The 27,334-nt window shown below is 42.4% G+C and overlaps 1 protein-coding gene across 1 annotated transcript; it reads left to right on the forward strand.

Moving 5' to 3' along the window:
* The first annotated feature begins 1,190 nt into the window (after nt 1-1,190).
* On the forward strand, nt 1,191-17,263 carry LOC147900453 (mitochondrial outer membrane protein porin of 36 kDa-like). Its single transcript, XM_087376970.1, has 7 exons — nt 1,191-1,352; nt 2,370-2,448; nt 15,418-15,485; nt 15,601-15,711; nt 15,831-15,917; nt 16,046-16,254; nt 16,449-17,263. Exons 2-7 carry the CDS (start codon nt 2,400-2,402, stop codon nt 16,753-16,755), a joined length of 831 nt encoding a protein of 276 aa, XP_087233096.1. The 5' UTR covers nt 1,191-1,352; nt 2,370-2,399; the 3' UTR covers nt 16,756-17,263.
* Nucleotides 17,264-27,334: the final 10,071 nt, after the last annotated feature.

Below are 27,334 nucleotides of genomic sequence, written 5' to 3' on the forward strand. Positions count from 1 at the left end.
GACAGGTAGAGTGTGAGGTAGCTCAACAAGTTGGAGTATGTAAATGCCAACCTATGTCTTGAGATGTGAAGTTGAGAGAACGACGATGCCTATAAGTTCCTGCGATAGGATACACTTTAATTCCAACGTCAGACACATTCGATGGCTTGAACTCGTGCACCACGAGTAATAGCTGGTGCTAACTGCGTGGTTACAGAGGCACCGGCCATGGCCTCGGGATCATCATAGGCTTTCCTCAGATTCATGGTTATCAGCGCACAAGCCTCACGAGGAAGCCAAGGAACACATGTATCTCTTCTTACATCATCGTCCTGAGGACGTCGAGGTAGAGAATGAGGCGGCATTGGTAGACACCATAGACTCAGATAAGTTGCAAGCCACAGGTTGGTTCAAGGGAGATACTTCCTCTTCCTCTTCCAAGGATGAAGTATCATCACAGTGATGAGGCAGCAGATCTTGGACAGGAGCTAGGGTCCTAGGCTCCCCTAGCTCTAGAGACTAGTGTAGGCTGTAGTAGCTAGCTTGTAGCCTGCTACTTGCAGGCTTTTGAGGCTTAGACTAGTTACATGTATTACATTTTGTTGTCTTTTGTAACGATGATTGACTCTTGAGTCTTGAGCAATGAAACCTGATCCATGGACCATCTTTTGCAATACGTATCTTCAAAGTTTAAACTTAAATTGGCATTAAAAAGTAAAATCTAAACTTTAAACTTTAAACTTGAACTTTGAAGTTGAATGGATCATGATGAAATTTGAATCTTGATTTCGAATTATAAAGTTTAATGTTTAAAATATGGGCCATCGAATATGCGTGCATTGTGCAGCATAATCTACTTGCAACAACCAATAAGATCTATGTGGAGTGTTTCTAGAATTATCTATAGCATATTGGCTATTATCTGCAGATAAGAATAGATATAGCCTATTATCTGCAGAATTTTACATCTAGTCTCTAAAAATATATGTAAAATGCATATTTTTCGGAGACGAAATGCCTGTGAAATATGAGAAACGTTTCTAGAAAATGCTTGTGACACTGGTTGTGTGCAGGCTTTACATAAACTGCCTCACGCCTCCCCACGGCCTACCACATGTGGGAATGAATCGTGGTTAGGTAAAAAAGGGCTCGGGAATCAGGTGACTGACTCCGGCCACATCTTCGAGCACGTTCCTCCCCGGAAAGGCCAGCCGTGGTCCATTCCCCTAGATGCGAAGGCTTCCCACGTGGAAGGTTCCTGCGTGGAATGACAAAAACGGTTCTAGGGTTTCCTCTCTGAGGAGGAATAGGACCTTCGGCTGCTCTGATTGATTTGCTGCGATCAGGATAGTTTGTTCGGCTCTCGCATCCCGGTAAGCTTCCCTCCCGATTTTTTGTTTTGCATCCGTCTCTAGCTATCAAGTGCGATTGCCTGCCGCCTCTAGAGCAGCTCTGTGTTGGCCTTTTTTGTAGAATTGACTCGTAAATTGCTTCTCAGTCACTCACGCGCAATGCCCTTTTTAGATCGATCAGAGCAATTCTGAGTAATTCTTTCTCTTTTGTACTGTATAAGTGACTCTATGTGGAGGTTTCAGCCTGGCGGCTGTAGTACGATGGTCGAAATGTTATTTCCGAGCCAACTCGAGTGGCGATCTCATACACACTTTACCTATTTAAAACGGTTTTAGATGCCATATGGACAGATCAATGAGAATAGGGTCAATGATGATCTGCATGCGGTGTGCTTAGTGGTACTTCGCATTCTCACATCTGTTACTGCCAGTGCGCTTCTAATCTGTTACTGTCTCTTTTCTTACAATGCCGTCTTCTCTTTACGTCGTCAGTGTTTAGTGCTTTGAGTGATGGACCTCTATGCTTCGTAATTGTCACCTGTGCTTTCCTAACCTTGTAAAAGCTTCCCATCTGTTGTTACCAGTTTTGTATCGGAGCGTAAGTTGTCTCCAATTTGGAACTCTACTGGTTATGTTGTTGCCCCTTTTTGACTTCGATTTTGAATTACATGTAAATCTGTTATTGTGTATTGAACCTTACAAGCTGCGTCTTATATGTTTTGCAACTGTTTGACATCATTTTTTTAACTGTATAACTTTGTGATTGCGTTCCTTATTGATGGCACTTTTGAAGCATTTGCATCTTTTAGGTTGGATTGATAATGTTAATCAAGGACTCGTAAAATATTCAAATTCTAAATAAGATCTCCTTTAAGTTCACTAGGGTGCAGCGTCTTTTTTTTTGGAATCCACACACCTTGTTTGTCCTTATAACCTGGTCTTACAATGTATAGCGATGACAAGCGTTGTATGCTTATGAAAGTAGCTTGACATGCTATTGATTCTAATGCTGTTTTATGTATACGGACTACTTTGAAGGCTCAAAGATTAGGGAGTTTGGAGCTTGAAATGGGCAAAGGTCCAGGTCTTTTTTCAGAGATTGGAAAGAAAGCAAGAGGTGTGACACTTTTGTGTTTTTGTCCATCCACTTTGAAAAGGAATATCTTATTGCATGCATTAGACAATATGGCTGGCTTGTAGGTTATTGTTGCAGCTTGTGAGTCAGCATTTATGCACCTAAGCTCTTGCAAAAGTTGCAACGTTTCTTTTATGTGTGCTTATCTTATCTTAAATAATTTTTTTATTGGTGCTTCATGGATATCATCCAAGTAAAGTTACGAATGCGTTGCTATCATGGACTAAAGCAACGTTCTTTCATTTTTTTGTTTGGATGAGGTTGTCTACGCTTTTGAAAAACTTGTGTGTACGAATATGCATATTGATCAACCTCTTTGAATTTTAGAAGTCATATTGTCACATCGGACGTGCTTGCATTGTCTGTAACATGAAATTTGTAGAGTCTTGATAGGACCATGATAGTGCTAGACTTTTTTCGGAAGTAAGCGTATGCTTTAGCTACTTGCAATCATGCTATCGTAGGATACATTGTTGTACAATTTTGCCTTAAATTGTTATCATATAACATAATTTATTGGTTGAGATTGTTATATTTGGGTGAACTATTCTTGATGGTATGTCCACCTTTCTTGGTGCTTAGGTTGAGTGTGAGGCTATTGGGCTAAAATTGTTCGAGAAAGGCTATCCTAGTGAATCATAGAGTGGATCCATGAATAGAAGTTGGAGTTTGAAGTAAATGAGAAAGTCTACCTTAAGGTACCTGAATCTTCAGAATCTCTAAAAACAGGTAAATGTCCGAAGTTGTCTCCTAGGTATTGTGGACCATTTACAATACTTAAGAGGATTGGAGAACTTGCTTACAAATAGCCTTACCTGAGGGATGTAGAGTACATCCAGTTTTTCATGTTAGTAGGCTAAAAAGAAAATTAGGAGATGATGATAATCTAATTGGAAATGAAGTCCTAGTTGAACTTATTGAACCTGCATCTTTACCACATGAACCAGAAAAAATTTTAGATACACAAGAAAAAAGAACGCGACATACTATATGGAAAGAATGTCTGGTTAAGTGGAAATATAGATCTGAAGAGAGTTCAACATGGGAAAAGGTAAGCAGTCTCCAGAGGAGGTTTCCCAATTTTGTTTTCGAGGACGTAAACCATTCTTAAGGGGAAGGGAATGTTACGTTAGCCGTAATCCCGGTATTATCTAGTGTCGTTACGGTGAAGCGGGAAACCAAGGGGCTCGATAGTGCTTGCATCAATATGGAGTGCGATATTAAGGTCTAAAGGGAACTAGGGTTCTAAGGTCCTTTATGGTGGACATGTGGCACCCAATTGGACTCCAAGTGGCAAGCACTGGGTTCAAGGGAGATTTCTAGAGATAGGCTCCAAAAAGAAAGAAAAAGGAGGGAACTCGAAGAGGAGTTCACATACGAGGGGACTCTGGGAATCGTGGTTGGGTGGAAGAGACTTTTGATGAGCTCTTTTTGTGGGAATGTAACACTGAAAGAGACTTTTGATGAGCCCTTTTTGTGGGAATGTAACAGGAGGGCTGAAACGAGGAAGCGCCACTTCATCAAGGGGGTTTAGAAAATAGTATTTTGAGCTGAGCGCGCCCAGATTTAGAATGCTACAATCTACAGCCTACCTTCAACTTAAAACATGGTGCATAACACATATCCACAATCTACAGAATTACGACTTTGAAGATAGATAATAGTGACTTGTCACCTTAGAACAATGAGGACTAAATGACAAATTTGAAATCAATGAGAAAGGCTAAATAGTAAAGATTGACAAGCTACAAAATGCCAATATTGAATATATGGCTCAAAGTTTCAAACTTCATATATGTCGAAACTTGAAAGTACAAAATCCAAAAAGCCTAGGCTATAAGCCTTACGGCCATCTGCTACATCAATGATGATATGATCAAAATCTAGAATCCAGAATCCATATAGCTCAATCCTCAAGATCCTCCTCCTCCTCATCGTCTGCTGCCTCCTTTTTATGTGCATGCTTGGAAATCGAGGTTCCCTGAGAAGGGTAGGTGATAAGAAGACTCGACGATTTGAGCAGGATGGTTCGCTTCTGCCCTAGAATTTCTCACGTTAGTCTGTTGATGCGACTGGCTGTGTGGGGAATGTGAGAGTGGGCTGGTTAGGGAAAGAATTTGCTCTAGGTTCTCGAGGATGAGACTCCTACCCTAGAGACCTAGCTAGGCTGCAGTTGAGAAGTTGGGGGGAAGAGAGGGCGTTCATAAGTGTTAGAAACATGGTGAAGGGGGGGAGAGAGAGAGAGAGAGAGAGAGAGAGAGAGAGGATGTGAGGAAATAATGCTCAAATGAAGACATGAAGAAGGCTTTCATTCATTCATCAAGTATATCAAGACAAGTGAAGTACAAGCCTTATATAGGCTACTCACTCACACACTAGCACCTAGTGCATATGGGATAAGTCCCATGATGACACTTGGCACTCACACAAGACTCACACACATAGACTCGTACTAGATCACCTAGTACTACACACCAACTGAGACATAACAATGCCACGTTTCTCTTGAATAAACTAGATCCCCAAAAAGAAATGTAACAAGCCCAAGTCTGACATATCAAATGTAGCTTTCAATTGGGCCTTGAAATCTGCAATTACTTCCTCATTTGATCCGGTGAGCAGTGTCATGTGCACGGATTGGTATCTGACGTGTACTAGGTACACATAACTAGCTCAGGTTAGCCTGGGGAGGCTTAGAGCTAGGCAGGCTTGATTCTCGGGTTGAGTGGCAAGGGTACGAACTATTTATAGGTCTTCGCTATTTTTGGCGCTGGGGCCCGAGTCTATAAAAGAGGCCCAGGGGGTTCAGTTCTCAGTGTGCAGTTGGGAGCAAGTCTCGTTCCCAGGTGCTAGGTCTGATCCTGGATTGTGTCGCGGACGCGCGCCTGCATCTTAGCGTAGCCCAAGGCCCAGTGGCAGATCCAGGGCTTCACAGCGCCACCTGGTGGTATGGGACACAAGGCTGGTTTGGATCTGATTGGGAGTTTGTGCCAGTAGCTCAGCTCGTGGCTCGGAGGGGACATCTTCTGATTCGGGATCACATCCCGTAGATGTCACGGTTGGGTGGTGAGCAGCCTGCTAGATCTGATGTTGTGTGTGGTTGTTTTGCAGATCAGGGGTTTCAGGAGTGTTGGGACGTGTCAGTTGGTATCAGAGCCAACTCCTGAGGTAGGAACTTCTGATGCGAGAATTTTGACGGATTTCTCTTCCAGGTATGCGCTAAATTTCGAAATTTCCTGCTGCGTTTTTGCTGACTACCTGGGATAGAAGGGGTGAAGAGATATCTGGAAAAGAAAGAAGAATAGGAGAGAGAGAGAATCGAGATTCCTGAAGGTCTGTGAGAGAAATTTAGAGGAAAGGGAGAGAGAGCAAAAGCAGGAGATAGGCAGGAAAAAGACAGCAAGGGAGGCGGTGATGCAGAATTTTAGGAAGGGGCGAAGTAGACGGGGCAGTAGAGGCTTGACAGCCTGTGCAACAGGCTGTCCACAGCCAGCGCAATAGGCTGACTACAGCCTGCGCAACAGGCTGCGAACAGCCTGCGCCTAGGGCTGCGTGCAGCCTGCGCAGGGAGGAGGTGCTTTTTTCGAAAAAGCACCCCTCCAAAGCTGGAGGGGCTCGGCCTTTTTTGGAAGCCCAGCTTCCAAATAAGGCAGCCCTGCACCCTATATAGGTGGGGGCAGGGTGCTAGGCTACCCACAAGCAGCCTCGAGTTTCGAGACCTTACCTCGATATCCGTGCCCAGCCAGCCTCGTCCGTACAGCCTGCGTCAGCATCACCCTGCTTCCGATCAGCCTCTCGCATCTGCCCTTGCCTGCGTCAGTCCTGCACGGTTCTCGAGGCCCCTACAACAGTCCGTACAGCTTCTGCAACAGACGTACAGCCTGTACAGACTGTTCCGCCAGCTCCTGTACCTGCTGCTGTATCGAACAGCGACTGCGCCAGTACCTGCAGCCACCGTACGGCCTGCGTCAGCAGCCGTACAGGCCACGTCAGCAGCCGTACCGGCCACGCCCGCAACCGTACGGCCTGCGTCAGCAGACCGTACAGCTTCTACTGCAGCCTGCGCATCCGGCTTGCGGGTTCAGGGAGGCTCCGTGACTCTGGGTCTTCCGATTCGCCAGATTTCAGCATCTCTTTCCGTCTGCATCTTTCGGGACGGTTTTCTTCTGCTCCATCCTCCTTTGTGCTTCGTTTCAGTCAGTTATTTCTCTCCGTTTGTAATCCAATCAGATTTCAGCCATGTCTGATGCTCAAAATCCCGAGTTCACCATGGGAGAGCGGGACTTAGATTACACTCCAGTGGGAGAGGATGATCAGGGTCTCTATGACGACCTGATAACTAAGAAAGCCTTCAGTGAGTTTACGACTGCTCTTGATGGAAAATTCGAGCAGGTCAATGTTAATCAATCGGGGTTGACACAGCAACTCCAGGGGATACAAGCAACTCTCACTCTTCTGGCTAGCACTGTACAGGCACTCACGCATGTGGATGCCATGGCTTCAGTGCTAGGCCCGAATATAACTCCAGATCCTTTTCCAGGTGACCAAAAGTCAAGAACAAAGGAGGTAGTTGACACTTGGTTACACAAGTGGCAGGTACACTTCCAATTCCACCCCTATCCAGATGAGAAAAAGATTCAGCTTGCAGCAGGTTTTATGTCAGGAAAAGCCTTGCTTTGGTGGAAAGAACTCCAGCCTAAGCCTGATACTTGGACAGATTTTGAGGGCATCTTGAGGAAGGAGTTCCTGAAGAAGGAAGATGACTACGATATCGTCGGCAAGCTCAAGGCCCTCGATATGTCAAAATTAAATTTAACTTTTGAAGTTATCTTCAAAGATTTAGGGATCTGCAAACCAGGGCCACTAAAAGTAACCTTATTAGGTTTCTTCGTGGATGGTTTGCCCGACTCCTATAAGTTGCAGATCAAGAACAGCAAGTGCACAACGTTGCAGGAGGCCATGACATATGCGCGCATATATGATGATACCATGGCCGGTACCAAGGCAACCACAGTTACCGAAATGAGTGGAAAGAACAAACGCAAGTTCTTTCAGCATACGACTGGTATTGCGGAGACGAAGTCTACGGACAACGCCTCCAGGAAAAGCTTAACTCCAGCAAAGAATGGTAAGGCCCGTTTCCTTCGCACTCTCAGGCTCAAGAAAGAAGGCCGATGTTTCTATTGCGAGGAGCGGGGCCACACAAAGAATGAGTGTCCTAAGCGGAAGAACCAAAAGTTGGTGCTAGGACCGAAGCTCCAGGCGGGTCCACGTACCGCAGCCAAGGGAGCCAACCAAGTCACGATGACAGGTATTTCAGTAAATGTCATTACCTGCCCCCTTTCTTGTAATTGTACCTTTAATACTTCGTTGTTTGGTTCCCATGATCTTTTCCGAGTTTATGGAGAAGTTAGGGACCAACAGGTTCACATTCTCTTTGATCCGGGCAGCTCTCACAATTTTGTTAATTACAAATTTGTGCAGAAGATGGGGCTGTCCACAGTACCTAGCGACCACACCTACGAGGTGCAGCTTCCAGCTGGGAAGCAGTTTTGGGATCGCAAGGTTGAAGCGCTTCCCATCCGGATTCAAGCCTACACGGGAGCTCTCACATGTTATGTTATGCATCTGGAGCATGTAGACTTGTTGATCGGGATAGAGTGGTTTAAAACCCACAATATTCAGATCGGATGGACGGAGCATACGCTTTCTTTTGTAGACAAGGACACCCAATTTTGTATTCAGTGTGATCAAATCCCCCCTTCTCAGGGGCCTATTGTATCTGCGATGCAGCTTCGGAATATAATAAACCATTCTCATTATGATGTCTATCAGTGTGTTTTGATTCCACTTTCTTCATTTGTTGTTTCGGTAATTAACAAGAATGAATTAAGTGTGTTTGAACACCGTGAATTGAGAATGTTGTTAGATAATTTTAAGGACGTATTCCCAGCTCAACTGCCGGAAGGTTTACCTCCAGAACGGGCAGTAGATCATCGCATAGACTTAGTCCCGGGGGCTCAACCTATCAGTGTACCACCTTATAGGATGAGCCAGATAGAGGAGGATGAGTTAGCTTTACAGCTTCAGGATTACCTGAATATGGGCTATATTCGCCCAAGTAAATCACCTTGGGGTGCACCTGTCCTCTTGAGAAAGAAAAAAGATCCTTCCTGGGGAATGTGTATAGATTATAAACGATTAAATAAAGTCACAATTAAGAACCGCTATCCTTTACCTCGTTCTGTTGATTTGATAGACCGTTTGGCCGGAGCGAAGTATTTCACTAAGATTGATTTGCGCACGGGTTATCATCAAATCCGTATCTATGCTAAACACATAGATAGGACCGCATTCAGGACTAGATATGGTCATTACGAGTTCCTCGTATTACCTTTTGGTTTGACCAATGCTCCTGCTACTTTTCAGCAGATGATGAACGATTTGTTCAGGGATTTTCTGGGCAAATTTGTTGTAGTGTTCTTAGATGATATCTTGGTATATAGTACAACGCTTGAGGATCATATAGGACACCTTCGGGTTGTCTTACTTGTTCTAAGACAGCATAAGCTTTATGCCAAGATGAGTAAATGTGACTTCTTTATGAAGGAGATCATTTACTTAGGACACAAGATTTCTTCTGAAGGTATTAGCATTGATCTGGATCGTATCCAGAAGGTTTTAGAATGGCCTATCCCTCAGACTGTGAAACAACTTCGTTCTTTCCTAGGATTTACGGTATTTCTTCGGAAGTCAGTGCGTGATTATTCACATATCACGGCACCCTTGACTAACATATTGAAAGGTCGTGGACGCAGGTCTACCCAGCCAATCTCTTGGAATGATTCAATGAACAAGGCTTTTGAAAACTTGAAGTTTTCTATCAAGGAAGCACCCGTTCTTGCATTACCCGATCCTACCCGGCCTTATGTTTTAGAGGCCGATGCGAGTGATTATGCGATTGGGGCAGCTCTATTCCAAGAGGGCAGACCTGTAGCTTTCGAGAGTAAGAAGCTAGACGACACACAATATCGTTGGCCCACACTTGAGAAGGAACTTTATGCTGTAGTGTATGCTCTCAAGGTTTGGAGACACTACTTGTATGGTTCAAAGTTCCTTGTATTGACTGATCACCAGTCAATTAAGTATGTGTGTGATGGCTCAGAATTGAGAGGAAGGAAAGCTAGATGGGCAGAGTTAATGCAGGATTTTGATTTCGAAATACGTTATCGTAAGGGTTCGTTGAATAGTGTGGCGGATGCCTTAAGTCGAGTTACGTTTGTAAATGCTCTGTCATTTACGGAAATATCCTCAGACCTATTTCAATCCTTGAGAGGGCTATACGCAACTGATAGTCATTTCAGTTCTTATTGGCAGAGAGTCCAGGATGGGAATTCCATGGTTGACCAGGACTCAGGGATTGTGCCACCTAGGATACAGGCGGCAGGAGGTCAGTGGATGATTAGGAACGGCTTGCTGTTCCGGAATGAAAAGATTTGTGTGCCTAATGTTCTGGACCTTAAATCCAAGATTCTCTGGGAGTGTCATGATGCTCCTAGTGCGGGACATCCAGGTATACATAGGACTCTGTCTCTTGTGAAGCATACCTTTTATTGGCCTAAGATGCGTGCATTTATAGAGAACTATGTAGTAGGTTGCCGGGTTTGTCAAGTTACTAAGGCAGAACGCCTTAGAAGCGCGGGCTTATTACAGCCTTTACAGATTCCAGGTAATAAATGGGAAAGCATTTCCATGGATTTTATTATTGGTTTGCCTCGAACGCGCAAGGGTCATGACTCTATTTGGGTCATAGTCGACCGTTTGACAAAAATGGCTAGGTTCTTACCTACTAGAACAACTGTTTCAGCTGTTCAGTTGGCTCACGAGTTTGTGGACCACTTGTTTAAGCTGTATGGTTTGCCATCTGACATAGTCAGTGACAGGGACTCAAAGTTTACAAGTAACTTTTGGACACTTGTATTTGAGAAGTTGGAAACTACTCTAAGTATGAGTTCCTCGGATCATGCACAATCTGATGGCAGTACAGAAAAGGTCAACCAGTTGGTTGAAGACATGCTTCGGGCAGATGTATCTAAGAGACAGTCTTCATGGGAAGATTATCTACCTATGATTGAATTTGCTTACAACAGTGCAAAGCATACTAGTACAGGTTACAGTCCTTTTATGCTTATGTACGGGTTTGAACCTAAGTCACCAGTTATGGTTGGATTAAAAGGGATTCAAAATGATGCTGCTAAGAATTTCTTGCTAGACATGCAGGAAATGTTGCAGTTTGCCAAGGAGTCTATTAGAAGTGCCCAAGATCGGGACAGATTTTATGCTAATAGACATCGTTCACCCAGAGAGTTCTCTGAAGGAACGATGGTATATTTGCGAATTCCTAAGGAATCCAAGACCCTAAGTACTGGTTTGGTTCCGAAATTATCCCCCAGATACTGTGGTCCTTTCAAGGTCATTAAAAGAATTGGACCAGTTGCATATCGACTAGAATTGCCTCCTGATGTTAAAGTACATCCCGTCTTTCATGTCAGTAGACTGAAAGAAGTATTGGGTGCAGATGATCAACTTGTTTCTCCTCATGAGATTATAGAAGTTACAGATTTAACTTTTATTCCTCACGAACCTGAGTGTCTTCTTGAATTTCGTGAAAGACAGATTCGAAATCGTACTATCACGGAATACAAGATTAAGTGGAAGGATCGTGTTGAGGAGGATGCAACATGGGAGACATTACAAAACCTCCAAAGAACATTTCCGGATTTCTTAGCGAACTCAGGAGTGAGTTCTTAGAGGAGGGGGAGTATGTCATGTGCACGGATTCGTATCTGACGTGTACTAGGTACACAGAACTAGCTCAGGTTAGCTTGGGGAGGCTTAGAGCTAGGCAGGCTTGATTCTCGGGTTGAGTGGCAAGGGTACGAACTATTTATAGGTCTTCGCTATTTTTGGCGCCGGCGCCCGAGTCTATAAAAGAGGCCCAGGGGGTTCAGTTCTCAGTGTGCAGTTGGGAGCAAGTCTCGTTCCCAGGTGCTAGGTCTGATCCTGGATTGTGTCGCGGACGCACGCCTGCATCTTAGCGTAGCCCAAGGCCCAGTGGCAGATCCAGGGCTTCACAGCGCCACCTGGTGGTATGGGACACCAGGCTGGTTTGGATCTGATTGGGAGTTCGTGCCAGTAGCTCAGCTCGTGGCTCGGAGGGGACATCTTCTGATTCGGGATCACATCCCGTAGATGTCACGGTTGGGTGGTGAGCAGCCTGCTAGATCTGATGTTGTGTGTGGTTGTTTTGCAGATCAGGGGTTTCAGGAGTGTTGGGACGTGTCAAGCAGCATGTCATCTACATAAAGAATGATGACCAAAATATCCCCCCCATCCTTCTTGATGTAGAGGGTGCTCTCAGTTGGACTATTGTGTAGCCCCTTGCTGGTCAGAAAGGCATCAATTTTGGCATACCATGCACGTGGGGCTTGTTTCAGCCCATACAAAGCTTTATTCAGCTTGCATAACTGAAGTGCATTCCCTGAAATTTCAAAGCCCGGAGGTTGTTTGACATAAACCTCTTCCAACAAGTCTCCATTAAGGAAAGCTGTTTTAATGTCCAATTGATGAACATTCCATTCAAAATTTGCAGCCATGGCTATAACTGACCTGATGGTTGTCATCCTGGATGTAGGAGTAAAAGTCTCCTCATAATCTATGCCTTTTTTTTGAGCATATCCTTTTGCAACCAGCCTTGCCTTGTACCGATCAATGGACCCATCTGGCTTTCTTTTGACTTTGAAAACCCACTGTGTACCTATGGCTTTCTTACCTAGTGGCAAATCCACAACATCTCAAGTCTGATTTTTATGAATGGATTGCAACTCATCGTGCATGGCATTCATCCAATGCACATTATCTTTTGCTTCTTCAAATGTCTCAGGCTCCTCCTCATCAAGAAGAGTACCTGCATAAGCTGATTCAAGTGAATGAGCCCCCCCCATGTGCCTTATTGCACTACGAGTTCTACCAGGCAATGGAGCTTCAAGCCTACTCTTGCTAAGAGTGTGAAACAACCAATGCGGGACTGTTTTGGCTGCGTTTATCTCTTGAATTTCTTGCCTGGCAACTTCATTCACACCCTGAGGTTGTACCAATTCAGCTGGGGGCTGAAGTTGTACTTGTGGAGCTGGCGGAGGTTGCTGTAAATTCTGAGTTTCAGCAGGGGAACCAAATGCTATAGGAAGCATCCCCTCAAACACATCATCTGAAGAGGCCGGAATTTGAAATTCAGCATTTGTATGTGCAGAATTTTCAGAGAATATGACATCTCTACTAACAAAAATCTTGCATGTAGCATGATTGTAGAGACGATAGCCTTTGCTTTGTGAACTATATCCCACAAAAATGCATTTTAGTGCCTTATTTGACAACTTGTGTCTGAACTCCACAAGGACGTGGGCATATGCTACACAACCAAAAACTCTGAAATGGTCCAATGAAGGCTTTCTCCCATGCCATGCCTCATAGGGAGTGATTGTCTTCAAAGCCTTTGTAGGAGCTCGATTTAAAGTATAGTTGGCACACATGAGGCCTTCCAGCCAAAACCTGTGAGGCAACTTCTTACTTGTGAGCATGCATCTATCCATTTCCATGGCGGTGTGATTCTTCCGCTCAGCTTTGCCATTCTGTTGAGGTGTAAGCCTCACTGTAAGCTGATGCATAATGCCTTTTTCTTTCAGAAATGTCTCAAATTCATGAGACATACCCCTCGATCTGTGCGAAGTGTCTGCACCTTGAGTCTTGTCTCATCCTCAACCATAGCCACAAAGTGTTTGAAATGCATAAACACTTTTGATTTTGCCTTGAGACCATAGACCCAAGTGTAGTTGGTAAAGTCATCTATGTATGTAACAAAATAGAGATAACCCCCAAAAGCAGAGGTTTTCATGGGACCGCAGACATCACTGTGAATAAGCTGCAATTTTCTTGTAGCTTTCACTGCACCATCCTTCTTGAAGGAAAGCCTATGCATTTTGCCAAGAATGCAACCTTCATATGCATGAGGAGGAGGCGACTCCAAAGGAGGTAATGCATCAACCATATCATGCTTTTGAAGTGTCATTAAGCTGCCATAGCTCATGTGTCCATACTTGGCATGCCATAACTCCGCATTCTGCATTGCAGCAGTGGGAGTGCTAACTGATTCAAAATGGCGGATCATAGGTGGTGTATTGAAGGTCCTTTGGAAAGGCTCAGGCAGTGTGAGACGCAGATACGAGCCTATGGATGAGTCGAGTTGTAGCCCATGTGCTTCGGGGTGGTCGTGAGGATTGAGGCACCTGCGCAATGATGAGGACGAGATTCCAGGTCAGTGATAGGTTTAGATCTTGTAGGGTTGTGTCACTCCTCCCCCTCCTCCTCCTCCTCCTCCTCCTCCTCCTCATCATCATCATCATCGGTAAGGGTATCATCAAGCTTATGAAAACCAATAAACTTGTCATGTGTGTACTCCTGTCTCATCTTGCTAAGCAAACGCAAGTTTGCATTAACAAAGACAAGATCGTTCGCCCTTTGTGCTTTGAGACGGTTCCTCTTCTTTGTATGGATGTGGGCAAAGATGCTCCTCATGCGCTCACAAGAGGAGGAGCTACAACTCTGGCTAAGAATCCGAATGGCAAGCAATTGCAGCTCAGGGGAATCAGCTCCGTAATCCTCCCGCCATGTAACAGACCCAACTCGATACCTGAAATTGCAAAGCTCATAAAATTGAGATGTATGGCAAAGCTCATAAAATCTGAAAATTATGAGTAACGACTCACTAGTGGCTAAATAGTATAATTTGAAAATGGAAATTAGTTAAGATTACCTGTCATGCTGGGCATCTGGCCATGCGAATATGCCCTCCTTATTGTGATAACGGGCAAGCTGGTCCTTCACTTTCCTCCGAGCATCCAGAGTTGGTACCATCTTTTGAAGATTCAGGTTTCAACCACGAACCACCTCTTTATTGCTTTGTTGTGCACTTCCCTTGTGTTGAAACTCTGGGTCCAACACAAACGCAGCTGCATGAATGGGAGAGTAGTATTGATTCCACCTGCTCACGGCCAAGTTCTCCAACTCTCTCAACCTTTGGGGATCTTTCTGTAAGACTCGGATATTTTCTATCATGCGATCCGTCTCCTCATATACTTTGCCAATGTAAGGCTTATCTCCATCAACCTTTTTCAGAAACAACACAATTGGCTTACACAAAGCATAGATGTGTGATGCATCAGCCCAAAAGTCATCAGTGCCTATACACAAGTCATAGACCAACATCCCAAGGGCCTGCCTAGAAGTGGGCCATGCATCCCACTTTGGGCTTTCCACAACCTGCCTATGTGCAGGTCTCATTTCGATGAGTCTTTGAAGCATCAGATAATTGTATGAAAATGTTGTCTCTGCATACTTCAAGAGCTCCTTGCTTGCAAACTTGCGGTACAAGGAGAGAGAAAAATGATGGTGTGTAATAAATGCAACTATCTCTCTTCCATTGTCAATAACATTTTTTACCCAAGGCAATTTGCCAATGTCTTTCAACAAATTATTTAAACAATGGGCAATACAAGAACTCCATTGAATGTGAGGATACTTTTTGCACCTGCAGCCTTGTTGGTATTTTCACCGTTTGGAACAAGCTGCACAATATCATAGAATACAAGGAGTTTCTTCATTGCTTTTCTTGATGATGAGAGCATGTGTGTGCATAGTTCATTGCTTAAGATTTTCATGCTTACTGAACGTCAGTGATAAGCCGTTTTTGTATTTGATATTTTCTGTAAATCAGGGTTGTCTTGCAATTTTTGTAAATGTAAAGATTTGTCTGTCTGTTGTGAATTGTGATGGATGCAGGTTCTGCTAGTTTTATGATGTAGTTGCTAAGCTAAATTCTGCTTTTTATTTTGGCAGATTTGCTTTATAAGGATTTTAATAATGATTATAAGTTCAGTCTCACAACACACACTTCAACTGGATTGGTAAGTAATGGTTCTTTGAAATCCTGTACTCATGAATGCATTGTATGCAGTGGGGATGGGTCGGTGAATTTCAATACAGTGGACTCATCTTCTTGTTGATTATGCTTCCTTGTAGGCCTTCACTTCCACTGGAGTCAAGAAGGGGGAAGCTTTTCTTGGTGATGTCTCGGCCAAGTTCAAAAGGGACAATATTACAACGGATGTGAAAGTGGACACAAGCTCAAATGTATGTTTGACCTATGGTGGATGATTGCTCTTGGATGTGATTGGAACTTCATATATGCATTTATTGTATTGAAATATGCGACTAGGCAATCATTCTTCTATCTACTGTTTTTCACGCAGATTCTTGCAACAATTACTTGGGACGAAGCTGCTCCTGGATTAAAGACCATCCTTAACTTTACTATACCTGATCAAAGGTCAGGAAAGGTACAACATTTCTTACGTCAGCAAAGTATTTTGGTCTTGCTTATTATATCAATCACATTTTTGTTTTTTTTTGTTAAGACATGGATGATCCATCTAATGCTCACTTAAGGTTCTTGTGTCTGCATCAGGTGGAGTTTCAGTATGTCCATGATTACACTGGTGTCAGCTCTAGCATTGGTCTAACTCCAGCTCCCCTTGCTGAATTCTCGGGAGTGGTTGGCTCTAGCGACTTTGCATTGGGTGGTGAGGTTGCATTTGATACAGCTGCAGGAAACCTCACAAAGTACAATGCAGGATTGAGCTATACAAAGCCAGATTTCACAGCATCCGTACTTCTGTACTACTCTCTCCAGATATATGCACATTTGAAAGTTTACTATGATGTTTTATAAGGCCATGGTTTCAGTCTTGTTTGCAGCTTCTTTCTTGTTGCCTCTGTGCCTTTTCCCATTTTAACCATGTTGCTCTTTACAAGACTCGCATACTGAGTTCTTGCTTCCACTGCTCTGATGCCAAGGTTTGATTTTACAGGGCTGACAAAGGTGATACTCTTACATTCTCATACGTGCACACTCTGAGTCCTGTAACCAAGTCAACTGTGGCTGGTGAGATTGCGCACAGCATCTCCAAGGGTGAAAACTCTTTCACCATTGGTGGCCTATATGTGTTGGACCCACTCACATATGTGAAGGCTCGACTGAATCATCAAGGAAAGTTAGCTGGTCTTATTCAGCACGAGTGGAGACCCAAATCATTGGTAACCCTGTCTGGTGAGCTGGACACGAGAGCGCTGGATAAAAGTGCCAAGCTAGGGTTAGCGCTCTCACTGAAGCCATGACTGTTTCGGATTGAGCATTAGCTTCTTCATATCATTTTGAAAAGCAACACAATGCCACTGTTCAGCTCTTTTAGGTGAAGCTGCTCCTGATAAGAGGTTGCATTTCTTCCTAGAGGAGCTTATTTTTTGCCACTCAATCTCATTGCTGCCTAGATGCTGCATTTCTTCTCTGAGAATTATTTTTTGTCACTCGATGTTACCTCTTGTGGATCTTGTACGTGAGGGCTGAGTATTTTTCAGCAGCAAGAGGTGATGTCATCCTTGTTGTTTGACAGTTTGATCAATGAACTTGCATCAAGTCTTCATTCTGTTTTGTTGAACTTTGCTTCCCTGAGATATCTTCATACACCAGGGGACTAAAAATATTGATTGCCGAAGAGGGAAACAATAGCACATTCAAGTAAGATCTGCAAGTATAATGACATTTTACATGAATCCAAAAGTGTAGAGAACTGCTCTCTTTGTAGCCTGAATGATTATCGCAGATAGACTGAGTCTTAAATTACATTTTGTGTGCTGATTTTTTTATGGTCCTTATTGGTCTGGATAAAGTGTTCTGCCTTTGTTATGCAGAATGACCATCTAATTATTCTGGATAATGAAGCAACAGAGCAATTTGTTCCATTTCCCTCAATGCACATGCCTAGCCTGGTAGAGATGCCTATCTTGTAACTTTGTCAATGGTATTGGGGTGTGGTAATGTAGTCCTGTGCTATGAGAATGCCATTGTACGTGTTGTCATCTCTCAATTCACTACAAGAACATCTTTAAGCCATAGTCCTGGTAAGGGGCTTCAACACCACAAAGCTATATTTCGAGGCCATCATTTTGGATGGTACAGACCTCTTGTGAGTTGACCTTCGAGGTAGGTAAAACGTAATGTAGTGATACACTGGTGTCTAGGGAAAGACTTCTCTACGACACTCTTTAGATAGTTCATTTATTGAAGTGCATATCTCACACCAAATTTTGGTATATGTAACTTGCAAGGAAAGGGATATTTGGGTTGGGTTTATCTAACTTCTCTTCTTTCTTGTGGTCGTTAGATGTAAACTCCTCTCTCTTTCTTATTCTTAAGGTTTGTTTAAGCGTGTAGAATGCAAAGGCTTGGATTGTTCGGGAAGAAGGGAAGGTGATTTGAGAACATCACATTGGTGATAAAGTGGTAGAATTTGTACTATAGTTTTGAGATTTTGCTAGAGAATACACATATCCATAGAAAGGTTGTGATGCAAACTTTTTCTAAGTTTGTCTTTAATATATAAGCAAAGGAGAAGCCAAGAATGTTTGAAGCATTGAACAATCTATCAAAGATGATGTTAAACTAACCAACCGAATTGTATGTCTAATTCTTGAAAGCATGGAGTATGCAAAAATTCATGAAACTCAAGAGATATCAAGTTTAGTGCACATGTAAATCATCTTGCCTAGTTAGGTGCATGGTTTGTGTGCCTACTAATTACATATTATTGCCACCTTGTTCAAGATGACAAGTCTGGGCAACTCACCTTGATAGCAAATTGGTTGAAATAAAGTACTTCGGTCACCCACATTACCTTCATCTAAATATGTGTAGCCACATGGCAATCTTGCCAATTTCATCACCTACTTATCCCTATGTGATAAACGTGTATGACCTTGGACTTGACCAAGTGCTTGATTGGAGATTTGTCAATCCCTCTCAATTTGGCACCTGATTGTCCAAGCTTATGCTAGAAACATATACCTTGGACTCGAGCAACCACTTCATCTAGGCATGAGTAGATGTCTGGCAATCTTGCCCAATTGGGTCCAATGCCACCTGAACAAATTCGATCGAATTATGAATTCAAATGTGGCATCATGTCCCAAATTGAGGTATTTGAGCCACCCAAGATCTCCACTTGCAAAGTCATAATCAAGCCCTCCCAAACTTGTAGATTGTGTTATGTGGATGAAAATATGATCTTCAAAGACCTTATTTGAGGTACCAATTGTTTGCCCTTACAGTGCCTTTGTAGTCTAGACATGTCCCTTTTAGTTCTACTAAAGAAAAAAAGGGCACCCTTACTTTAAGCCACCCTCAATGTCTTGTGGGATAAATAAAGTTTGCAAATAATGGTTCTGGATGCGCTAAAGAAGTTTCAAGATGAGAGGCTGACCATCTTCACTATGAAGTCGAAGGTCTAGCAGCGCGTGAAGCGGTAGGAGTTGGTCGTGAGGAAGGTCCAGGTCGAGTGGACCTATGAGATGCACTTGTGGATCTTTTAGGTATTTTCATCTTTCTTTTCCTTGGGCAATCTCGGGCAAAGTGCCCAAGGGTCCTGCAAGTCCTACACTAATCCTGTCTCCCTACAATCTCGACTCTCTTTTTGAAGAAGGAGCCATCTGGGCGCTAAAGCATACTGTGATCATCCGAGATGTTAGGGTCAGAGACAATGACCCTAACACGCAATACCCCATCCGACCTGACTGCCTCTGCTACAGCTACTGAGGAAGCCCTCTTAGAGAGAGGGGGGATCTCAATAACCATCCCAAAGCTATCTCTAATGGAATGCAAAAGTCAATGGTACACTTGAGGAAGGCCGGAAAATCTGATGAAGAGTGACGTCGTCTGGCTATCCTCCTCGATAGGATCAAACCCCAAGGAGAAAGGGGTCAAAAAAATCCTCCTAGAGCTCAGTATTAACGTACTAGCCTAAAGCACTGTATCTGCTACCTTCGAGGAGTCAAAAACAACCTGGAAGAATCCTCGCCCAAGCAGATGAACATCTGTGAGGTGCCCCGAGAGGTCTCCAAGTAGGGCAAAGAGCATCCAGTCCATGGCCTGTAATCTAGAAGGGTGGGACCCATGGATGCAAGCAAAGAGTGATGTCAAACTCTCTTGATCTGCGTCTTTTTTGAGCTGATGCAACTCGTCTTTTGAAAAAATCATTGTTTTCACGACGGTGGGAGTGGACAAAGATTGGCTGAAGGTAGAGCCATCGCCAATCGAGGTGGGTAAAGCCGACTCGAACACTTGGAAAAGTTCCTTCCGTACTAAGTTGTTGAGAAGGAAGGAGGAGGAGGATGAGAGGGAGGGCTGTCATCAGGAAGGAGGAGGCAGCCGAGAGGAGGAGACGATGACGGAGAGGAGGGAGGGAGAAGGTGGTAGAGGGGTTGTTGGGGAGGAGAAGGCAGCCGGGAGAAGGAGATCGAGAAGAGGGAGGTGGAAGGGGGAGGGAGTAGGCAGAGAGGGGGGGGGGATAGATGGAGAGGAGGGAGTAGGCAAAGAGGGTGGAGGCAGAGAGGAGGTGAGAGGAGGGATACGGGAGGGGAGGAGACGGTGAGGGGGGGGGGAAGGAGGCAGGCAGAGGGAGAGAGGAGGCAGGGAGGGAGAGGCCGAGAGGGGGAGGCGGGGAAGGGGGAGGCAGGGAGGGGAGAAGGAGGGAGGCGGGTAGAGGGGGAGAGGAGGCGGGAAGGGAGAGGGGGAGATGGGGAAGGGGGAGGCGGGTAGAGAGGGAGAGGAGGAGGGGAGGGAGAGGGGGAGGTGGGGAAGGCGGAGGTGAGGAGGGAGAGACCGGGAGGGGGAGCGGGGAAGGGGGAGGTGGGGAGGGAGAGATCAGAAGGGGGAGTGGGGAAGGGGGAGGTGGGGAGGGAGAGGCCGAGAGGGGGAGGTGGGAAGGGAGGGAAGGGAGGCGGTGTAGGGGCTAAGGGGGAGGGCTGAAGGGGAGGGGCTGAGAGGGGGAGGGCTAAGGGGGAGGGGTTGAAGGGAGAGGACAACTAGAGGGGGAGGAGCAAGAGCTCTAGCCTAGAGGATGCATATGAGGGTGTGTATACCCAAAATTGGATGTGTTTGATGCCCAAAAAGATGATGTGCAATCCTCATTAGTGGCTTTCAAACTTCTATGAAACTAGATTAAAGCAAAGTCAAAAGGCTATTAACCTGTTGCTTTGTGATGTTCAAAATGCTCTAAATGTGATTTACTACTTGCAATTGGTTATAGAAACTTTTAGAAAGACCACTCTATGCTATTGTAGAGGCTAAATACAACATGGCCTCCCCCTTTTTCCTCTTACGAGAACACGTATAATGCCATAAATCCTCTTGGAAGCCCCCTTTTAAAAAAAGTTAAAACCCTAGAACACCTATAATGGCATACATACTCTTAAAGTCCCCCTAAAAAAGGACCTGAAACCTTTAGCATTGATTGAATAATAAGATCTCTAATTCACACACACACACACACACACATGTGCGCGTGCGCGTGCGTACACACGCATGCACACACACACACACACACTTTTTTTTATAGTGAGAACACACACACACACACACACATTCCAAGATCAAAATTGAAAAGACATACCAAGATACTAGTAGCTTCAACATGGTAAGTAGAAAAAATGTGGGTACTTCAATACAAATACAAAAGACCACGACCGAGTGTGTGTCATAGGGTATGATGGATCAAACTCCACCCTATGAATTTTTACGAATGTCAATGAACTTTCATGCTTACCAAATAAGCAATGGATAGATTTCTCATGACATCCATTGTGAATGATTTCTTTTTGCTTATTCCACAAAACTATTAATGTGGATCACATATCGAATACAATTTTGATGAACATACATCACGCAGTATGCAATTTGGATATGGTTATGATTTTCTCATTGTGCTTATGTTTGGAGTACTTGTTCCTCTTAATTTGTTTTATTGTCTTTACTTTTATGTTTAGTTCTTTAGATCCTTCATTTCTGACTTTTTGGGCCTCTTGGTATAAGAATATTTATTTGAAAGGATGATGAATTATATTCTCTTTACGTTATATATATATATATATATATATATATAAAGGCGAGGAGTTCAAATTTGAGTTTCAAAGGAGAGTTTGATTGAGTATGCATGTGCTTTCTAAGTTAGAAATGTAATTTTGCATCATTTATATTTTAATGTACACACACACACACACACACACACACACACACACACACACTCTTCTCAAAAAAATTTCACACGCACACACATACATCTCCCTGACTCTAACCACCACATTATCCTTTTACTTGCTTCCCCAATTTCCCCCCCCGCCCACACACACACACTTCCCATAAATGCACACTCTTAAGCCCACACAAATTGCCCTAGGATTCCCCCCCCCCCACACACACATTCATACACTTCCATACTTCCCCCTTCTCCAGCATATTTTTCTCTTTGATTTAGTCATATAAAATTTCCCCCCCCCCCACACATTATTAAAACTTTTTCAATTCCTTTATTTTTTATTTTTTGGTTTTTAAAACTCACACACATTTTTCGTTTTCTCCATTTACCTGCTTTTAACCAAATCCCCCCTTAAACCTATTATCCCCCTTTTTTGTTACCCTATACACGTAATAATGCTAACCTTCATGTAATAATGCTAACCTTCATTGTCCCCTCCCCCAACACTCAACATTGACACCCTATTCTAGTGTTTCCTATTCTTTTTTCCTTTTCTTTATTGTCTCATTACCTGGCATTTATTAACTTCTTTTGTTAAAACTCTGCTAGATTTATTTGTCAACCGTCCCTAATTATCCCTAATTATGCTACAACCTAGCCCTAAAACCATCCTATGTAGCCCTAAAACCATCCTATGTGAACTTAAATTTTCCCTCTCGTGCCACCGCCCATGTCTTACATGGCGGTTTTCTTTGTAACGCTTCCCTTTACTTTATTTCCTACCCTCCCCTGGTCTTCTTACTTGCTCTTTTCTCCCTCTCTACACAGCTTGTGATCTCCACACAGCTTGTGAGCCCGTACCTCCCTTATAATCTCCCGCGGTTGCCTTCATGTCTCGGACTTCTCATCGTTTGTATCTCCTCCGGCTAAGGTGATGCTTATTATACTTCCTACCCTCGTATTGTACCCTTCCTTACTTGCTCAGTGACTTACGGGCGTCTCGATCTGCCTTAACGATCCTCATCGCTCCCTCCTAGCTCCCGTGGACCTTATGCTCTCTCAGGTTTTTACTACTTTTTCCTTCAGGCTCCAAGCTTTCTGATTTGCCCTTACCATGCTTGCTCTTCATAATAAAGTGCTCTTACTATTTGCATGATGACCAACGACCAGCTTGAGTGCTTTTGAACTTACGACTACTAGCGGGTATATGCCTGGTTTGTAATGGCTCCTCTTGCCACCTTATTAGTTCTCTGTCTCCTTTCATCTTGTTATGGATTTTCCTTTGCTTGCTACAATCTCTAGTGCTTGCACTCTTACTTCCCTTGCAAGCTTCGTGTTGCCCTTTGCGTTGGTCGGTTCTCATAGCTTGCTTTAATGTATGTTCTCTTTCTAGTCCGTCTACTTGCTGTTACTCACACACACTCACAGGTTCTCCTCGCCAGTAACGACGGTCTCCCTGTCTTATTGCTAAAAAAACCCACCTCTTAAGCTCATCCTCGTACGTTGCGGCAATCAGTCGCCTCTCCAACGCTATAGTTGGGCAGATTTCCGACTCGACTGTGTTCTCTAAATCTCCTTGCTCTTGGGTCTCTTAGATGTGTTCACGCCTTCGTACGTAACGACAGTTCATAATTGTTCATAGCTTTGGAAGCCTTCTTGGAAGCCATCGATTGATTGCACAGTCAAAGAAGTTGGCACAGCTCTCGTGTTTTTTGATAGGGTCGCTACTTGGCTTGGTAGCTCCTCGGTTGCTCCTCGTGTGTGGTTTGGGTTTGGCCCTAATTTGATGATTGACTCCCCTTCTTTTCGCCTTGCTTTTCGTTGTTCCCAAAGCACTTGAGTTGTGTACGCTTTGTTCTTGCTTTACGCAGAGCCGTTAATTCGGTTTGTAACTTAATTAAACTAGTTTTTAACTTTTTTTCCCTTGATATATATATATATGTATACGTAGGTTCATTTATTTGCTATCCTTCTAATACCCTTAACATTTTTTCCTTAGGCACTTTCCCCTTTCTACTTATTGCTATATCCCTCTAACTCTTTGTCTTTCTTAATAAAGAGTCTTTCTTAATTGTATTTATCGCACTAACGTTTATTCTTATTACATGGTTATAGTGGATTGGTTATTTATATGATTAAACTCTCTTTTCTTGTACCTTTATATAGTTATTTGGTTTCTTACATGTGTAATACTTTTTAGCTCTAAATCTCATGTTTTACTAGTATTTATAGGTATATATATATATTTATATTTACATATTTATACTAGGTTATCATTCTACAATACCCCGTAGTCTCGTCCTCTTCTTTAAATTCCTTTAATTTTAATTTTATTTATATTTTTTCCCTTTATAATTTACTCTCTTTATGTTACTCTTCATGTTTAAAGTTTTCCCTTCTTATTAAACCCTTCTTAGAATCCTTGGTTTGTTCCACTAGTATTTCTTAAATTTATATGCTTAATTTCATTATATTAGGCTCTCTTTATTATTCTCTCTTTTGTTTATGGTTTTATAAAAGGCTCTCTTTATAAGACTCTTGTGTTTATCGTATTAAGAAAAATCCTTATTTACATTCCAACTACCCCCCTTTTTTTCACACTATTACCTTTATTAAAATAAGTACTTTATTTTTTCTTAATTTTACTAATACTTTTTCTATAGGTGTTCCCTTCAATTATTTGTGGTTAATCTTTCAAGGATGAGGATTAACCTCCTTGTAAATTATTGATAATTTAATTTGCTTGATTCTCATTCAAGGGTGTGGACTACCTCCCTCATTAATATTTTTTGTGTGGTGGTTCCCATGGCTGGTTTCAATTTTTCTCTTTTATATCTATCGATTGTGGTAAAATTTCCTTTAGTTATAGGAGGCTATTCATTTATTTATGAGAATTTGAAAGGTTGGATATAGTTTACCCGTCATGTGACATGTAATGCTATTTTTGCATTATGGTATTTTCAAAAATTTACTTGTGAATCTAGATGGTTGTCTACATTCCTTGGTAAAGCAATAAACATGCCAGTCGATACAAGCATTACTTGTCTACCCATTTGAAATGATGATATTGTAATACCTCATTTTTCTTGGATGGTGGCAGGTAAGTAGACCCTGACATCAGAGCCTAGACTACCTAACGGATTCAACTTTTTTGTACTAATTCTAGTCAGCAAACTCATTATAAAGAAAAAATCTTTTGCCAGCTCGCCTATTTTCCTTTTTTTTAAAGTTTTGGATTGCAAAATTGTTAAAAGGTACTTCAATTTAGTTGTATTTATTTATATTTTCCAACCGAATTAATTGTATGGTTCCTTTATTGATGGGATTATTAAATCTAAACACACACATTGATCTCCCAACTAGCCTTTGGTCGGGCTAGTACCATACAATTAATTCATTTTCATTGGATAATTTTAAGCACGTTAATTCTTCATCTTTAGAAAATTTCTTTTGCCATTCCTCCTATTTTTCTTTTTTTAAAATAAAAGTTTTGTAGTGCAATATTATACTTTGAACAATTTAGGTTTATTTATTTATTATATTTTTCCAAACCAGTGCTTTTTTATCTAATTGGTGGAATTAATTGTATGGCTCATTTATTGATGGGACTATTAAATCTAAACACACACACACACTTCCCATGTCTTATACATGATACCCATAAAAATTGCCCCCTCTTGAACTCCCACTCACTCACACACACACACACACACACACACACACACACACACACACACACACACACACACACACACAGAGATCCATTTTTTCCATTTTATTGAGTCTTACAAACCATAAACCCCCCCTCCCCTTCTCATTTTTCTTTACCTACTATTAACCTAAACCCCTAAGTCCCTTTTTATAAATTTATTAAATGACTCTAATTAAGAGATATATATATATGTATAGTAACCTTTTTTTATTTTGTAATTTTCATTTTGCCCCCTTGATTTTATATTCCCTTTCTAATTCCTCTTTAATGTTTCATTTTATAAACCCCCCCTCTTCTTCTCTTTTTTTCTTTACCTTCTATATTTTTTGTGTGTAATTATCGCCCTAAAATTGCGTGGCTCCTTTTATAATTTTATTATGATATAGATATATATATTAAACTTTTTTATTTACATTTTAAACCCCTTCTTTTTTATTTTTTGCTTTTTTTACCCACTTTCTTCCCCCAATTAATTCCCCCCAACTAATCCCTTGTTGAATGTATCCCCCTCTTTGATTTGATTAATAATTATAATTAACCCTTTTCGTTCTATTTAGATATATATATTCGACTTAGACACATTTATTTTCAATTAGACTCTACTTTCAACTACACTTAGACCTAAGTCTTCCCCCAATTATTTCCCCCTAACTAATCCCTGGTCGATTGTTTCCCCCTCTTTGATTTGATTAATAAATTATAATTAACCCTTTCCATTCTATTTAGTTATAAATATTCGACTTACACATGCAAGTATTTTCATTTAGACTCTACTTTCGACTACACATAGACTTAGATCTCTAAAACCTAACCTAAGCTACTAGACCCCCAAACCCACCTTTGTACCACCACCCATGTCGACCTTTACATTGCCTTTACTCTAGACATTGGCTGTTATAAATACTCTTACTCATTAGACTTACTACCTTGATTTCTATATATTCCTCACCTTCTTGGTGTCACGTACACTAGTCTGCTCTCCCTGCACCATTTGCCTCCCTTTACGATCTCATGGCCTCCTTCACACCTCCCTCTACATGGCCATCCTCTTGTCTAATGTTCTCTTACTCTACATGTGAAGCTACCTTACGAGACTAGTCTCTTCTATTTGGTGATGACGGACATAATTTCGCTGGCCTCCTCCTCACACTTTTCACTAAGCTCATTATTTATTGTTTGTCTGCTCATGGTGGCTCTTCTCAAGAGGTTGGTGCACAAACACCACTCTTCAACTTATGGTACACTCTTAGTTTCATTTGCTTCTGCTCTTAGCTTGGTGGCATAGCACGTAGCGTCCCTTCCATTTAAAGCTACTTCTCTATGCTCTTTTGGTTGGCAACCCTTTGATTACCGTTGTGCCTTTCGGTTGGGTGTAAGCAACCTTTCGCTAGTTGCTTCTTCCTTTGAGTTCATCACTTTCTCAACTTGCAAGCTTTCAGTGGGTTAAGTTGATTTCTTATGTTCTTGTTTGCTCTCGCCTCGTAAGCTTTAACTTCGTAGTTGTTTGATAGTTCTTTGCACTTGGCCATTTATAGAGCCTACAAGGTTGTCTTTTACCTTGCAAGCTTGTTTTAAGCTTTTGTTGCTACTGGTTTGCTAACTTTCGCTAGTCGCGACTTCTTGCTTGGACGTCATATATTGTTTGGAGCCCTTACACTGCTGTATCCTATGGCCTTTGCATTGCTTTTCTTGACTCTTACTTCATGTTTTGGCATTCATCCTTCTTTTAGTGCTTGCAACATCCTTTATATATATATATATATACATAATGCAATTTATAATTATGTTTTCCTCTTTTTTAATCTTTCTTTTATCTATAACCATTACGTTTTGACTCTTTTATATTTTAATCCTTCTTCCACCTTTTATCTAAAATTTAACCCTTAACCATGGTTCATTGGTTCATTCATTGACCCTTGTTAAAATTGAGCTAACTTCTGTGTAAATTAAGATAATG

This window comes from Dipteris shenzhenensis, chromosome 7 (genome assembly GCF_047967505.1).
Source record: "Dipteris shenzhenensis isolate YYH24624 ecotype China chromosome 7, Dip_SZ_1.0, whole genome shotgun sequence".
Classification (NCBI taxonomy): Eukaryota; Viridiplantae; Streptophyta; class Polypodiopsida; order Gleicheniales; family Dipteridaceae; genus Dipteris; species Dipteris shenzhenensis.